General features: G+C 43.4%; 2 protein-coding genes across 2 annotated transcripts; one reads left to right on the top strand and one right to left on the bottom strand.

Moving 5' to 3' along the window:
• Positions 1-408: 408 nt before the first annotated feature.
• Positions 409-1,321, bottom strand: mb (myoglobin; the record flags this gene model as incomplete). Its single annotated transcript, XM_079219148.1, has 3 exons — positions 409-549; positions 645-864; positions 1,239-1,321. 3 exons carry the CDS (start codon positions 1,319-1,321, stop codon positions 409-411), a joined length of 444 nt encoding a protein of 147 aa, XP_079075274.1.
• Positions 1,322-3,252: 1,931 nt separating this feature from the next.
• On the top strand, positions 3,253-15,895 carry serhl (serine hydrolase like; the record flags this gene model as incomplete). Its single annotated transcript, XM_079219254.1, has 23 exons — positions 3,253-3,307; positions 3,902-4,045; positions 4,313-4,426; positions 4,744-4,785; positions 4,883-4,902; positions 5,006-5,080; positions 5,628-5,737; positions 5,818-5,897; positions 6,013-6,047; positions 6,155-6,231; positions 6,326-6,410; positions 7,150-7,288; positions 10,361-10,516; positions 11,875-11,988; positions 12,190-12,231; positions 12,337-12,356; positions 12,517-12,591; positions 14,060-14,166; positions 14,244-14,323; positions 14,405-14,439; positions 14,542-14,618; positions 14,741-14,828; positions 15,592-15,895. 23 exons carry the CDS (start codon positions 3,253-3,255, stop codon positions 15,721-15,723), a joined length of 1,902 nt encoding a protein of 633 aa, XP_079075380.1. The 3' UTR covers positions 15,724-15,895.
• Positions 15,896-17,540: the final 1,645 nt, after the last annotated feature.

The raw sequence follows: 17,540 nt of genomic DNA, 5'->3' as shown, positions 1-17,540 counted from the left end.
ATCAGACTCTTTGTGTGTGTGTGTGTGTGCGTGTGCGCGCATGTGTGCGCGTGTGTTTTATATTCGCAAAAGTATTAAAAACTTGGAAATGTGACAACAATTTAATGAGCAGAGTGGAGCCATTGCTTTTATTTAGATTGTATTGGTATTATTTGACAAAGGGTTTATACAGGTTGTTGTTAGTCAAGAAGAGAACAATCTCATTTAATTAAAATAAAAACGTGGTTATCATGAAAGGTACTCCATCTTTCCTATGATCCTTAACTCTAGTAATACATGAGTCATTCTTGGTGGTGCTGTGATTATATATTTCCATTGCCTTTTAGTGAATGTTTGTCAAACCTTGTCTGTCATGTGACCCTGTCATGTGACTCTGTCATGTGACCCTGCTCTGACTCAGTGTGACTCTCAGCCGGTGAAGCCCAGCTGTTTGTAGTCGGCCTCCATGTCGGCGATGACGACGTCCATCACGTTCCTCAGGGCTCGCTGCCCGGCGGCGTCCAGCCCGGCCTTCTCTCCCATGACCTTACCGATGACCTCTGCTATCAGCTGAGGAGGAAAATCACACGAGCTGCTTGACTGCGAAGACAAAATGTGGGATACTAAAACCACGAGACGTTCCCCTGCGGGTGCGTGGGCCTCACCCTGAAGTTGTGGAGGGGGATCTTGTGCTGCGTGGCGTGGCTGCGGGCCAGCGGCTTGAGGATGGCGGCGTGGCTTCCTCTGGCCTGCAGCAGCTCGCCCAGCTTCCTCAGCACCGTGGAGCCGTGGGCGGAAACCCCCGCGTCAGCAGCCAAGTCACCCTGGGCGACGCCGGAGAACTTGGGGAACAGCTTCTGGGTGTCAGGGTGCTCTGTGAATAAACTGTGTACACATACGCACACACACACACACACACACACACACACATGCACGCACATACGCACACACACACACACACATGCACGCACACACCACACACACGCACCATACACACACCACACATACACGCACACATACACCACACGCACACACATACACACACACACACACACACACATACCCACACACACACACCAGGGGTTGCAGATAAAACTGTCACGTCCTCACACTGGGAAATAAAACTCACAAACCTAAAAATATGACTGAACAGATGAAATAGCATAAGATAATAGATAGACAATAGAATAAAAGCATCCTGAGTGTTATTCCCCCGCGGCCCACCGGCCCGAGAGGGAAGAGGAGTCGGAGCCACTGACCGGGTCAGAACCAGACCCCCGTAGGCGGCGTAGTCCGCCTCCACTGGACCCCAACACTTCAGCACCAGGTCAAAGTCAGACATGATCTGAGGAGATGGAGGAACGGACATAAAGAAAACACTGATTTGAAGAATAAAATCAGATTCCGTCACGGGACACGAAGGAACAATTAGAGAACGAACTAAAAGCCTTCATCACGTCTCCTTTCTGGTCCTGATGCTCTGAGAGCTGAGACATGGTCATAAAGAGCATGTAAACTGAACACATCTTCTCTTTCACACAATTATTTTTTGTATTTTGTTGTTGTTGACATAATCAGATGACCTTGGAATTTAAAACTGATTTATTTCTCTATGTACAAAACAATCTCCATCAGGACATTTTGATGCTTCCATGTATGATGAGCCACCAAATTATAACCAAATTCAATTTGAACCTATTTTTGTGTTTTCCCAGAAACTCTTAGCACTTTTTATTCCTGTCCGTATGGCCTAAATCAACACATGTATATCAATACATGTGAATTATTATTATTAACATTAATAAATACATAAAAAAGACAGTACCTACCTGCAGAGTAGTAAAATATCCTGTGTGATTAAACCAAATTCTTCTTGGCCTGACTTCTCCTCCAAGCTGACCTTTTATACTCCCTCCCTCCCTCCCTCCTGTCACCAAATGAATCCAGAGCTGTCAATCATCTGACTCATGCGTGTCTCACCACACCTCTACGTTAACAACACTTCCAAACTTAATCTGGAAACTTGATTCCACGTTTGTGTTCAGATTGTAGACAGCCAGGTCGCCGGTTTAGGTAAAGCAGTTACATTTAGGAGAAGCTTATACAGATTTCTTCATTTAAATGTTTTTTTTTCTCAAAGGGTGAGCCGTTTATCTGATGGATGTATTCATGTTCTGTCTGCCATGTTGCATTAAAGTGATTTTAGGACGCATCAGACCCAGCATGAAGTGTAGACTGTGCTATAGATAAAACTATTGCCCTACAATGAACCCTGAATGGATGGATGAGTGTTGAGAGACGGTGTGGAGCCAATAGATATAGACTCTAAATGTGGTATTGAGCACTTTCATTTGAAACCCTTAGCACATACATTTGACCTACCGTTGGTAACTTTAATAAAAAATACATTATTACATGTGTATCCAGAGGAGTATATGAGATTTTATTTTTTTATCTGTGAAAATATTCCTTTTAGTGGCCATAATGGCCTGAAGAAAAACAACCAATCAGGAGTCTCCAGCTGTCAATCACTGCTCATGAACTCTGATCAAACTTGGCAGCGCTGATCAAATATGAATCCAGATGTTGTTGTTGTTGTTAGAGCACTGCTTGTGTCTCACCTCAAACATATGTTAGTGTTTTAGTGTTGGTTTAAAGAGTACTGGGTGGTTTAGGGCCTGAATGCATGTCTGAATTGCTGCAATGTTATGACCCATAAATCAAGACGAAATACTTTTAACTTCCCTTTTCCCTGCTGTCACTTTTATTTGACCATATTAACTCTTCATTCAGTTTTGTCTTTTATTTTTACTCTAATCTTTTAAAGTCCTACTGTTTATCTTTATAATTCAAGGCATCTTGAAAAAAAAGTTTAAGTTCCCTGCAGTCTTTCTGTTTTTAATCTAATACATAATCTAATAAATAAAATGTAATGTTGGTTCTACATATTCTCTCCTCGTCTTTAGGAGCAGTATTTTCACAGGACACGTGCAGGAAAGTTGGTGAACTTTGAACACCGGTGGCAGTAAAAGTCACGGTCAAAATAAAATGCCAGGTAATCTTGTGAAAGATAAGCCCCTCCTCTTCTCAAAGATGATTGGTCCAGACAATAACACCACGTGGCCTATTATCCAATAGCATCTTTAGCTGGCGTCACGTGGGCTTTCAACACCCGGAAAAACACACTGAGCTTTGAACGTGTTTCAGTTCCAGGTTTAAAGATATTTCCCCACTCGTAGAGGGTTTTATTAGTATCGGTTGTTCAGCAGAGACATGTTGCAGGCTTTGAAGGGCGTCAGACACCTGCATGCCGGTGTGAAACAAACCGGTAACGTGTGTGTGTGTGTGTGTGTGTGTGTGTGTGTGTGTGTGTGTGTGTGTGTGTGTGTGTGTGTGTGTGTGTGTGGACACTGTAGGAGTGTTTCTTTTAGCTGACAGTCGCTGTCAAAAGTAGTGGAAATGTTTCACATAGTTTCATAAGTGTGTGTGCGCGTGCACTTGTGTAAACAAGGTTATTTTAATGTCATAAAGCAAAACTAACTTCTGTGTGGAGGATGAGTCTGACAGCCAGAGGAAAGAAGCTGCTCAGGAGTTTAATGTCCTTTGGGCTCTTTGCAGGCATCTTGTGTCACCAATTTTCTGATTTATTTATTAATGCTCTTTATTGAACACAGTAATAAGACGGCCGATGGGAAGAGATGGATAAAAGGGCTTTTCTCATCGTGATGATCTTATACAGCATAAGGCAGTGAAACTGGGTTGGACATGAATGTAGGTAGTAGGCTACTTTGTCAGATTCACTAAAAAGAAGAAGCACTACTAATGATTGAATATTGAATATTTTTTCGTTTTTGGACTGTCAGTCGAACATAAAATGAGGAAACAGCTGTTCACAAGCATGACCTGTGTGTTTTCGGTCCAGTTTCAGAGCTCTCTATCCCGGTCCCATGGGGACACATCAGAGGGAAAGTCTGGGGTCCTGATCACGGCCGTCCCGTGCTGTGCCTGCACGGCTGGGCGGACAACTGTGGCTCGTTCAACACGCTCATTCCTCTCCTGCCCAAAGGTGATTGCTTTTCATGTAAAACTTACTTGCATAAAAAACAAAAAAAGATATCTATTTAAACTCACATCCCGTTATTTCCGTTTTGTGTGAGGGGTCCGCCTTCATTTATAATAAATGGCAAGCTGTGATTGCAGCTGTAGAAACACAGCTGCATGAGATGAATCAGTTATCACTTGATAACATGTTTAGTTTATCCTTAGTTTAACACAGGTACATGTTTGCTTAGAGAGACAGTAACTCGGTGACACTCGGCTCTCCTCCCGTCAGAGTGCAGGTACGTGGCGGTGGATCTTTCGGGCCACGGCAGGTCGTCTCATCGCCACCCCGGAGTCTTCTACTCTTTTCCTGCGTACGTGATGGACATACGCCGAGTCGTCGACGGTGAGTGACTTCAAGAAGTTGTGGAACACGGTCACCCACAGACTCAAAGCCCTGGGGCCGGCTGCTATCATCTGATATCTGATCAGTCGAAGACTTTTGTTTCCATTTTTATTTATTATTTAGATGACACAACATGATGATAACCAGCTTTCGCTCTGTGGAAGGATTACTATCGTGCTCTCCTGTGACACAGCAGCTCTAGTGCCTCTGTGTTGCAGTTGAACCACAGCAGCGCCGTTGTCTCTCAGCTAGAAACAGCCTCAGTATTCTGTGATGATACTGAACCTGGTTGATGATCTGTGAAATGACTCCCACAGCTCTGCAGTGGAGGCACTTCTCCATCATCGGCCACAGTATGGGTGAGTGCAGCTTAACGGCAACTGGAGCGTTTCAAATGTTAATCATCTCATATTGACGGTATAAACACTTTTTCCTTTTACATGTTTGTTATTTTAGGTGGTAACATTGCTGGAATGGTAAGCGATCGTGTCTATTCTCACACTCCACACATATACTGACTCTGGAGAGAGTATTTGGCTGTTCCGCGTGGTGTTTAGTCTCCATTGTGTTTCCTCTCAGTTCAGTGCTCTGTATCCTGAGATGGTGGATGCTGTGGTACTGCTGGACTCTTATGGATTCTTACCTACAGAGCGGGTACTTGCAGTTTCTAGACTTTGTTTTCTACGAGGCAGTAATTCGTTGCTTAGTTAACAGTGAGGGGAAATACATCGTAATATCATATTTAGTTATTTCCACCAGGTTTCAGAACAGTCCTCCCACATGCTGAGAATCCATTGTTACAGTCTTTTACTATAGAAGTATGTTTTTATTTCAAAATCGGACCATGGAAGATGGCTTTTTAGAAGCTGAAGCCGAGCACGGACCGATTTAATAGAAGTAGATTGTTTTGAGGACTGTAAAATACTTCATCAAGATGTCTAATGAACTCTAGATTGTGAGTAAATGGAGAATAATATAGAGGTTATTTGACATTTTAAAAGGCATCGCATTTAAAATAAATTCAAATGAAATTCATAATAAAAGCTTTTATTCACTATTGTCATTAAATCTGACACAGTTTTGTCCTCTGGGTCGATGCTCAGCATTCACATGATGTTATTGCTTTACTCTATAATAATCCTCTGTGAAGAGCTGTGCTGTACAATCCCTCATCATTGATGTTTGTTTAATTTTGTTGCAGAAAGAAATGGTAAAGGTGATGAGGCAGGGGATGGATCAGATGTGCCAGTTTGACAAACAGACGGAGGAGACGAAGAGAAGAGTTTACACTTATGAGAACGCAGTAGAGAGGTGTTGCAGCTTTCCGCTTCGCCTCTTTTGACTACCGAACATCAAGTGTTTTTTCATAAAACCTTTCATTTTTCTTCCAGGCTGTCGGCTGCCAACCCGACTCTGTCTGAGCGGTCTGTGCACATCCTTTTAGAGCGAGGTCTAGTTCAGGTGGAAGGAGGTAATCCCTCACACTCCTCCTCTGGGCTTTTGTGTTGGTTAGAACAAACCTGGCTCACTTTGAATAAGTTTGTGTTCCCATGCTGGTAATACAATGTATTTATTATCTCTTGCAGGTATGGCGTTTACCCGAGACTTCCGCATTAATCTGGTGGGTTTTTGCAGAACTGCATTTTATCTCTCCTACGGGTGTTGTATGCAGCCCTTTAAAAAAGCAGCATCGTGCATTGTATGGTTTTGTCCTTTTTTTGTTTTCAGAAAAATATCGTCCGCATCAGTTTGGAGCAGAGTCTGGAGATGATGTCCGAGATAAAAGCCCCTGTTCTAGCTGTTCTGTAAGTAATTCCCCCTCCCAAGATTCTTCTTCACATGTACTAATCTCAGTGTAAATACACATCTTCTTCCTCTCTTTCTTCTGCGTCTCTCCAGAGCCGAGGACGGCTTTGACAAATTGATGACAGGAGTGAACAAGGAATTCGCTTCAACAATTGTCCAGGCCTACAGGGACAGAAAAGTGAGTGTTTTTACAGCGCGTTTGTGTAAAGTGAGGTACGCTTGCTTGCATCTTCGGGTTTATTCTTAGCCGTTAAGCCGTTTGAGCTCAATGTCTCAGAGGCAGCAAAAATCTTTAGCTGGGAACCTCAATGCTGACCTACATACTGGGGCTTGATCAACAGAACACAACTCAACTTCTCTCTGCAAGTGATGGGAACACTTTCAGCTGCTGTGCAACAAAAGAGAAGCTTGGTATATGTCTGAATAATAACAATAATGTTTTTTTTAAGCAAGCTGTAATCGTTATTTCTATTATAAAAACATATCCAATGACATTGTGAAAGGGGTCTCTCATAGTGAGTCTTTCAGCTCATTGTTTAGCTGGTGCAACTGTTCTGGTTCACGCTCTTGGTGTCGCTGCCAGCAGTTGTTTTCAGTGGAAAAGCCCTTTTAAAAGTCCATATAGGGGAGCATTTGGCAGCTACAGAGATATTTCCCTCAGGAGTTGGTGCAGACCAAAAAACTGCAGTAAAAGACAGAGAGAGTTGGACTAGGATGCATCACGTGACCAGGAACACGACTCCAAATGACTGCTAATGTTGCTCCGTAACTTAAAAGTTGAATATGTCAACGTTGTGTTCACAACTTGTTTCTGCTGCCCCCAGGTGGCCAGAAAAAGACCACAACAGTTATTGCAGGTTACAATGTGACACTCGAATCTCTTTCCACTCGTCTGATATCCCCTCTCTCTCTTCCAGCACGCGGTGGTGACGGTACTGGGCGATCACCACGTCCACCTGAATCAGCCGGAGGTCGTCGCTCCTCTTGTGTCGGACTTCCTGCAGACCAAAGTGTTGACGCAGCCATTCAGACCAGACGAACAGACCTCCAAGATATAGGGAACGCACAAGTGTCACGTTACACTGCTGATTCAAACCACTTTTTAATATGTTTGTATTCATACTGTGCTATAAACACTCACCTTGCTGCTTTTAACCTGGAACACTAAATTATTTAATGTATTTTAATAAACATTACCGGAGAGCTGACAGTTGAAAACATCTTTGCATGGTACAGTACGGGATATGATCTTCTTAACGTGTTGGACTCTTAACGGACTCTTAAAGGAAAAAGGATCAAGATCAATGCAGCAGAACCAGAGTTGTCTTTTATGTTTCGAGCATTCTTCTTCCTTGTCAAAACTGGGCGCCTACAATACCCACAACTAATAATAATAATAACGAATATTAGAGACGACACTGGAGGGATTCAGTCGGTTGGAGGCGTCATGTCATTAACTAAAGTGCTGGGTGCATTTAAAGGTGCAGTGCGTAGGATTTGGCCTCATCTAGCGGTGAGGTTGCAGATCGCAACCAACTGAAGCGTAAATGTCTCAATCTAGAGCCGGTGTTCGGTTTGTCCGTTCTGATTTCTGACAACAGACGTTTAGTTGCTCTTCAAGAAGAGAACGTGAAAGCGCTTCAATAAAAATAGATCTGAGGACCACTTACTAGAATTCTTCTGCCATAATATTGTTATGACGGTGTAGGAAGTGGAACTAATGAGACATGTTGCGTCCTTTCAAGCATGTAGATGAAGTCTGGTGAAATGCAACTTTAAATTATGGCCTCAGTAATAAACAGAACTGTAATTGTCAACAAAGATTGTGCAGTGTTGTCTTTGTAAAGATGGACACTATGAGCTGTCGTACTGGACCGTACAGGTGATAAAGTCCTGAGTTCTTCTGCCTGCTGGACTCTTCCTGCGGCCCTGCAGAGCAGACTGTGAGTTTCACCTTGTGGCTTCTGCCTTTTGAGGCAGTGTTTGAAATGGACTGTGGCGGGCCAGGTGTCTTAGAAGTCTGCTGCCTGCTGTTAATATTTTAGCAGTTGCACAGTTCCTCTGAAGTGTGTGCGCTCCTTCGTGTTTAATCTCAAAAGTTGGTGAGCTGTGGCGCGGAGGAGGAGTCTGGACTCCACAAGTACTTGTCTTCAGTAATGCAGCTGTGAAACTATGTAGAAGATGGCTTTTATTTTGAAGGACTATCTGTTGGTAATCCATGAAACTGCAATGTTTGGCAATATAAAAAATAACCGCACATTTTAATGTGTTTTCTTTTTTTCTTTAAGCAAACTATATGATATGACGGGGATGAAACAATCATAAATGCTGGTGTATGCATTCAATAGGGACAAACTGCTTCTGCATAACAGGCACCTTGACCTTTGACCCCCTGATTATAGATCCGCTGCGTAGGGCCAGAACACCATGCTGGATTGCGACATACTCCATCTTTTTCTGCCATATAAATAGTGTGGGTATTGGATCGTCCATGGTTTGGGACTACATCATGAAATAAAAGAATGTTAATGCCCTCCAATCAGCGTGAGGTGGAAGGAACAGGCCACTGGTGTAAATATTTACCCATAAATGTTATTGTTGCAGTTTTCTTTTCCCCTCAAACGTCTAAATGTTCGTATTTGATGCAGTTGTTGAAGGGCTGCGGACGATTATGGAAATCAGATCAAATACATAATTGGAGCACAGAATACGATTATAGGGGAGGGAAAACAATGATGTTGTGATGATTATAGCTTTAGCTAATTTGTAGCAATGAATTATTTAGGGGTGCCGTAGTTAAGACATATTTGAGCCTTGATTCAGGTTTTAAATAAAAAACATATATTGTTCATATCATAACAACCAAATGGGATCATGTGTGAAGAAAGTGCAGCATTGAACTTTCCTTTTGTGTACTGAAACCATTTTGGGTTGAGGCTTTGAGAAGTTCTTGGTTGACGAGACGAGAAATGGGGGTACTAGTGGTAATATATTTAAGATTACTATCAATTAAAAAATCCTGTAAAAATAGTTATTTCATAAATATTCATTACATTATAAGTGTAAATTCATAAACTGAATTGTATATATTCTATTTTAAATCAGACACTGATGGTAGAGCGCTGTGTATTACATCTTTGTATTATTAGGCTCGTTCGAGATGAGCCAGTTCTGCGCAGAATCGATCGGCGGCGATCGGCGTGCAATGCATGCTGGTTAGATTTGTGTCCGACTTGCTCTGACGTCATGCACACGTGGTCAACGATACTCTCACGAGACTAAGCCGACCGTCGATTTCAGAGGCAGGCGCTGCAGTGGCTCTCCCCCGACTGCTTGGCCCAGTGCATGATGGGAAACGCCTGGCTGTCGCCACATCAGAGAGCTGATTGGCTCTTAGATCTGACAGCAAACACCACGTGTTGTAGAAAATTCTTATTTTATGTGTAGTTGGAATACTAAACGCTGGATTGTTGACTATTAGTCTCATGTTTGATCTAAAAACATTTATTGTGTGGTTGTTAATACAAAATCGTATTTATACAACAAACATCAAAACTACTAGTAATGTATTTCACAGGCAGACATCAAAAGACCAAAGGATGCAGCTACAGTCATTTTTACATAAATATATATTTATAAACACATATACTCACTGAAAAATCACTGAAAAAAGGTTGAGGACCACGTGACTAGAGGATAGATGTCCCTAAATAAATCAAAACGTGCATCCAGTGTATTGGTAGTTTAGAAGATGGATCTCTCAACGGGGGAAAACAGCTACAGGTGAAAATAATATCAACTGCCTGAAAAACAGCGCTGAGGGACACAAAACACCCACGAGCCAAAGAACGCGGAAGTGACTTCGTACCGGGGGGCGGGGCTTATTCACGTTCTGTTCACGAGGGGGCGGGGCCTGTTCACGGCTCAGGTTCCTGCGTGGAAAATGCGAGTTCTGTAGCGAACTTTACGCGGAGTTGAACACTGCGCAACGTCCACGACAATGTCTGAAGAAGGTAACGAGGTCAGACCACGCAGAGCAGCCACACGTTTCACGTGACGACCATTAATAATAATAGTCGTGTTGACGTCATCAGTTTGAGCTGTTAACTCTCCGTTATTGTTGTGTAGCGCGTCCAGTGTTTTCGGACCTCTCCGTCCCGGTCCCGTGGGGACACATCAGAGGAAGGGTCTGGGGTCCTGACCGCGGGCGTCCCGTGCTGTGCCTGCACGGCTGGGCGGACAACTGTGGCTCGTTCAACACGCTCATTCCTCTCCTGCCCAAAGGTGAACATGGCTCGTGGGTGGCACTTCAATTTAAAGGCAGGGGTGTTACGGTCATGGAGAAAAGTCTGGAACTGGAAAAGTCCTTGAAAAAACTTTTAGAAAAGTCATGTAAATGTGTTATATTCATGTGTTCACGTCGTTCATTTACGCTGAGTTTGAAATAATTAATATGCTTTTAAAAGAAAGACGCTCAAAATATAAGCAGGCATCCATACAGGCTCATACTGTCTCATTCATTTGTGCCATCTAAGGTTGACTGTATGCTTTGTATTCTCATTGTTAGTTTAAATACTACATTTTCTCACTTTTTCAAGTTTACACCGAGATTTCAATATGTTTTGATCGTGGAAATCCATTGGTCAGAATGTGTATGAACCCTGCTGGAAAGAGCTTTGGAGTTTGATGAGGCCCAGCTCTGGGAGACACAGTAGGCTCGTTCAAGATGAGCCAGTTCTGCGCAGAATCGATCGGCGGCGATCGGCGCGCAATGCATGCCGGTTAGATTTGTGTCCGACTTGCTCTGACGTCATGCACACGTGGTCAACGATACTCTCACGAGACCAAGTCACCGTCGATTTCAGAGTCAGCCGCCGCAGTTGCTTTCCAACGACTGCGTGGCCCAGTGCATGATGGGAAACGCCTGGCTGTCGCCACATCAGAGAGCTGATTGGCTCTTAGATCTGACAGCAAACACCACGTGTTGTAGAAAATTCTTATTTTATGTGTAGTTGTAATACTTAACGCTGGATTGTTGACTATTAGTCTCATGTTTGATCTAAAAACATTTATTGTGTGGTTGTTAATACAAAATCATATTTATACAACACACATCAAAACTACTAGTAATGTATTTCACAGGCAGACATCAAAAGACCAAAGGATGCAGCTACACACTCATTTTTACATAAATATATATTTATAAACACATATAATAAATCCAAACGTGATCTGTAAACTACAAGTAAACAAAAGTTTGGAACTAACAGGAAGTACTTTTTTCTGTGACTTCCTGCGTATACACAGCTCACAGCTGACAACTGTCCGACTTGATTGCAGTTTTTTGTCAACGCCTCCTGCTGCGGCCGCTGCTCTCTCTGGGTTCCAGGCGAGGCGCAGCTCTAAGGAACGAGCCTAATCTTTGGATCAATCCCCTTTTTAAGTTTCTTTTGTATAAACTCAACTAAGCTCTCTAAACTCTCAGAACTTTACCTCTTTAAGTCCCTTTGCTCGGTAGGTTAGATATCTCTCTTTTCAGGAAACTTCCTTGGAATTTATTAGGAAATAATTTAGACGAAGAAAAAAAATCAACCCATACATTTTAACTTTGTTGTGTGAATATTTCCCACATCTCCTCTCAGAGTGCAGATACGTGGCGCTGGATCTGTCGGGTCACGGCCGGTCATCGCATCTTCCTCCCGGAGACTCCTACATCTGTCCTGCATACATGGCGGGCATCCGCCAAGTCGCAGACGGTGTGTGTGTGTGTGTGTGAGAGAGTGTGTGTGTGTGTGTGTGTGTGTGAGTGTGCGTGAGCTCATAATGGTGTGCAATAATATTGTCCCGAAACGTCAGTGTGAGTTTAATGCATCAAAGTGAACCGCAGACGGACTTGTGGCAACTCTGTGACGAGATACCGAAACCCGGTTGATGATCTGTGAAATTAACTCCCGCAGCTCTGCAGCTGAAGACGTTCTCCATCATCGGCCACAGCATGGGTGAGAGCGGCTTCACGGCAGAATTCATCTTAATCTGTTGCTGTGCTACAAAAAAAAAAATCATCTCAAGTGCAAAATCACGCGCGTCTTCTTTTTCATTTGCAGGCGCTGACGTCGCTGCAGTGGTGAGCGTCATCGTCTCATCTCTTTCCAATTACAGAGACTGTGTGTGTGTGTGTGTGTGTGTGTGTGTGTGTGTGTGTGTGTGTGTGTGTGTGTGTGTGTGTGTGTGTGTGTGTGTGATTTCCCCATATCATCATACGGTTCAAATTGTGTCTCCCGCAGTTCGGTGCTCTGTACCCGGAGATGGTGGACGCCCTCGTGTTCCTGGACTCCTACGGATTCCTACCTACAGATTCAGTACGACATCTGTTCGAAAAAGTGTCCCTCGACGCCGGTTGTATAATCATTAATCAGGCCAATTTATTCTTCGCAAAAAAAAGGAGCAGAGCCAGAGACACGTGTTACTTTACTAATTGCATATCTAGGTCTGCTCTCCGAACGAGAGGAGAGTCTTTCTTATGCACAGAAGCTCTTATTCAATTCAATTCAATTTATTTTATATAGCCCAACATCACAAATACAAGTTTGCCTCGGAGGGCTTTACAATCTGTACACATGACATCCCTGTCCTCACATCGGATCAGGAAAAAAAAACTCCCCTTATGACGTCTTGCACTTATCGTGAACCTTCCTCCCGCCATCCCATAGACATGTTTTAAGCCTTAAGAACGACAAAGATGTGTATTGTCTTCAGTCCGGAACATACAGATATAGCAGATCGCTTGACTCCGAAACTGAGCTTTGTGTAAGGGAAAGTCCACGCCAGAGTCATAATTAGGGTAAAGTTCACCCAGGAGTCACAGCCCATGAAGCATCATATATTTGGAGGAAATCAGTTTTTCTCCAACAACATGCTTTTGACTCCCCGGCTCCTCTCACTGGGAGCTGCGTGGGGTTCAGGAGGTTGAATGCTCGATCAGACAGCAGCAGCAGCAGCAGAAGGAATATGACTGATAGCAATAGAAGCAGTGGGAGGAGTCATGGGACATGCCATGAGGTCATTAGCAATAAAAGTAGAGGCGGAGCCAGCGCTCACGATAACCGTGACCAGAGAGGAAAGTGAAGCCTGGGAGCTGGTTCAACGGGAGAGGAGAGAATGTACTTCTTTATTTATTTATATATTTTGTTTGCTGCAAGTAGTTCAATTCAGTTGTGGCTCTAAAAATGAATCCCAGAATCGAGACATTTAGGGCCCACCAGATGTAATGTATTGACCTTCCTCCCCAAGACCAATGCAGTGCACCTGTGTGGCTCCTCCGACAGATGGTCTTGCACTTTGACTGATGATTTTTTTAAATGTATTTTATTTATTCCAAAACCAACATAAGAACTTGTGCCTCTTTGGGGGAGTCACGGATAATACCGTTTCTTTCTCCATTCAAAAATTGACCATAAAGCTTTAGCCGTTAAACTGCGCACTATGCAACTTCCGTTTGCCCCCTTCAAAATAAAAGCACCGCATCGCACAATAGGAAACCAGATAAATGTTGCTTAAGATAGACAAAAAACATGGAACAAAAACAACTAAATTGATTGACAAACAGTTTCTAAAGCAGAACACAAATTGCGTTCCTTACAGCCTGACCTCCGTGTCCTCGATGCGTAATCTATATGAGATGTGTGTGTAATATATCTACCGGAGGCCTTCAAGGGAAGAGCTGAATGCTCTTCGGTGACAATGATTCCTGCAATATCTTTATCACTGGGCTTCATTTGTCTTCATTTCCATCCTTTACTTACTATCTTCTTGTCTCTTTCCCCGCAGAAAGACCTTTCCAAAGTGGTGAGGCAGGGGATGGAGGAGATGCTTCAGTTTGAGAAAAAGACCAAAGGCAAACAAAGAGTTTACACCTATGAGAAGGCAGTCGAGAGGTAGAGATCAGATTTATTTCGGAGAACTTTGTCTCTTCTCCAGTCAGCTGATGTCTGAAGTGTTTTATTTCTTTCAGGCTGTCGACTGCAAACCCGACTCTGTCTGAGCGGTCGGTGCGCGTCCTTTTAGAGCGAGGGCTAGTTCAGGTGGAAGGAGGTGCGTCTTCAGTCTCTCCTCCTCCTCCAGAGAGGAATAATCTCCCTTTGCTTTTCACCTGAATGTGTTTCTCTTCTGCAGGGTTCGCGTTCGCCAGAGACCTGCGAATTAATTTTGTGAGTCACCTCCCAGACCTTCCTGCTCCCTCTCTGTCAGCTTCTGTTCTCACAGCGTTCACTTGTGTGTTTTATTGTGTGTTTTATTGTGTGTTTCCTCAGAAGAACACCTGGCGCATCAGTCTGGAGCAGAGTCTGGAGATGCAGTCGAGGGTTCGAGCCTCTATTCTCCTGGTTCTGTAAGACATCGCCCGCCACACTGAAACGTCTGACGTCCAGTATTTCCTGCCCTGAGCAGAAAGACATGTGAAAGTCATAAAGTCTCACATTGTATGTCTCACATCAAAATATGTTTCTCCAGAACCGAAAAAGGCTTCAATAAAACATTTTCTGAACCATCTCAAAGGAAGTTTGACTCGACGCTCCGCCAGTACTTACGGGAGCGAAACGTGAGTTTGCAACTTGGGACCGAATGAAAAAGCAATTAAAAAAGTAAACATCTCTGGTTATTGATTCTGTGTCTGCTCTCCCTCGCCCTCTCCCTCTCCCTCTCTCTCTCTCTCTCTCTCTCTCTCCCTCTCCCTCTCCCTCTCTCTCTCTCTCTCTCTCTCTCTCCCTCTCTCTCTCTCTCTCTCTCTCCCTCTCTCTCTCTCTCCTCTCTCTCTCCCTCTCTCTCTCTCCTTCTCTCTCTCTCCCTCGCCCTCTCCTTCTCTCTCTCCCTCGCCCTCTCTCCCTTTCCCTCTCTCTCTCGCCCTCTCTCTCTCTCCTTCTCTCCCTCTCTCTCTCCCTTTCCCTCTCTCTCCTTCTCTCTCTCTCTCCCTCGCTCTCTCCCTCTCTCTCTCCCTTTCCCTCTCTCTCTCCCTCTCTCTCTCTCCTCTCTCTCTCTTTCCTTCTCTCCCTCTCTCTCTTTCCCTTTCCCCCTCTCTCTCTCCTTCTCTCCCTCTCTCTCTCCCTCTCTCTCTCTTCTTCTCTCTCTCCCTCTCTCTCTCCCTTTCCCTCTCTCTCTCCCTCTCTCTCTCTTCTTCTCTCTCTCCCTCTCTCCCTCTCTCCCTCTCTCTCTCCTTTTCCCTCTCTCTCCTTCTCTCCCTCTCTCTCCTTCTCTCTCTCTCCTTCTCTCCTTCCCTCTCTCTCTCCCTCTCTCTCTCTCTCTCTCTCTCCTTCCCTCTCTCTCTCCTTCTCTCCCTCTCTCCCTCTCCCTCTCTGCGGCTGCAGCACACGGTGGTGACGGTACCCGGCGATCACCACGCGCATCTCAACGACCCGGAAGTCGTCGCTCCCATTGTGTCAGACTTCCTGCGAAACAAAGTGTTGTCCCAGCCAATCAGTGGACAGCACAAGTTATAAGATGCTCTCACACCTTCCAGGTCTATTGTACTGTATGTATGTCTTCCTCTTCAGCCAATGGGATAGCAGCTTTGTCTTCTGTAATTTGTTTGTCCCACTCATTGCAGAATCTGAGTTTTGTAAGAGTTTACGTTTTTTTAGTTTTCAAGGATTTTAATCATGCTCCTTTCAATAAACAACAACAGATGAAGTCTGTGGGTTTATGAATTCTCCCAGGAAGAAAGTCCACAAGCAGTTCTGCCCTTCTTTTCCTTTTTCAAGTTCTTAATGACTACAATTTGTGTGTGTTTTTTTTTTTTACGGTGGATTAACTGCCAGACTATTTCTAAGGATTCTTAAGACTATTTCTATTTCTTAGGACAGAGACATGCTAGCTGTTTCCACTCTATTCATTGCATATATGTTCCAGGTGTTCACGTTATAACACAGAACTATTCGATCCTTCTCCGGAGTTCACAAATCTACTTCCGTTTTTGGCCATCAGTGAGGATATGGGTTCCGCTAAACATGTAAAATGCTTTGACTTTGGAATAGACATGAAGATGTCTGATCAGAGACAGATATTGGCCGTGCCTGGGCTGAGGGTTTGAAGTCTCTGTTATCTTGTGATATTCAGACATGCTGTATGCTAGATATTCAAGTTATTGTTGGAAGTCACCTTTTTACCTCCCAGGCCCCCACGTCCTACACTACAATGAAAATAAATTCACAAAAAAAAATCCTTTCTTCTAACAACATCAGCCTTCAACTCGTTCCAGATAGACTACGGGTTCTCTTAATAAATAGACGGGTTCTTTCACAAGGGACTCACAGAACCTGCTGGTCCAGTAATGAGAGAAGAGAGGATGTGTATCAACTCAAGCTTCTGATTACAGCCTCGTCTCTAATTACAGTTCAATGAGAGATCGGTTAGAAATGTTTCACAGTATTCAGAGAGAAAAACATGAAAGGAAATAAAATGTTCTGCTGATACTAAGAAAAAACATTCAAGACTTTATTTAGAAGTGACATTTGTGACGTGTTTTCTATCTTTATTAATGTCACACTGTGGTTTTACTTAATCCACATACTTGTTTTAAACATTGGACACACACACACACACACACACACACACACACGTCTTTAACAATACTATAAACAACATGATTCAGTGTAAACCTCTGAATCCACTGTTGCTGAAATTGCTGCTGATGAACATTTGCAAACTTTACATGTACAGACAGAAGTACTAATGATGTATTAATTGGGTTATTAGTTTGGTTGTAATGGACATGCCCTCTCGTTTGTCTGCTCCTCCAAACAAATTGGTAACTTGATTACTCTTTTTCTTCTCTTTGTGGTCTATAATTTCTAAAGTTGTTGAGTGTCTGCATCTCTGTTGAACTGAAGACACCAAGGGCCATGATGGAAATAAGAATTTAATCAACAATCGTAGAATTTATTTTATCTTTCCAAAAAACGTTAAAAAAGACTTCCTTCAAGGCTGCAATGTAAAAATCATCAAAACCAATTCCAGCAATAAAGACAAGACTTCCTTTTTCTATCCCTCAGGAAGTGTAACAAATATATGTTAAATGATCTGAATCAAATCAGCTTCATCCTTCATGACGGAGCACATCGGTAAAAGCTTTAAATGGAATAAAATCACCAACCGATCAAATAATCTGCCCCGTTTTTCTATGCCTATAAACTTGTCATCATTTTTCATTTGAAGCGGATCTGCGTGACATCGGCTGCTTCCTGTGAATCTGACTCTAGTGCGGAACGAGCTAAAAATGGCAGTCATAAAAAAAAAAAAAAGAGATGACATCCTCTGA

This window comes from Taurulus bubalis (genome assembly GCF_910589615.1).
Source record: "Taurulus bubalis genome assembly, chromosome: 6".
In the NCBI taxonomy this organism is placed as follows: Eukaryota; Metazoa; Chordata; class Actinopteri; order Perciformes; family Cottidae; genus Taurulus; species Taurulus bubalis.
This window is presented reverse-complemented; position numbering and strand designations above follow the sequence as displayed.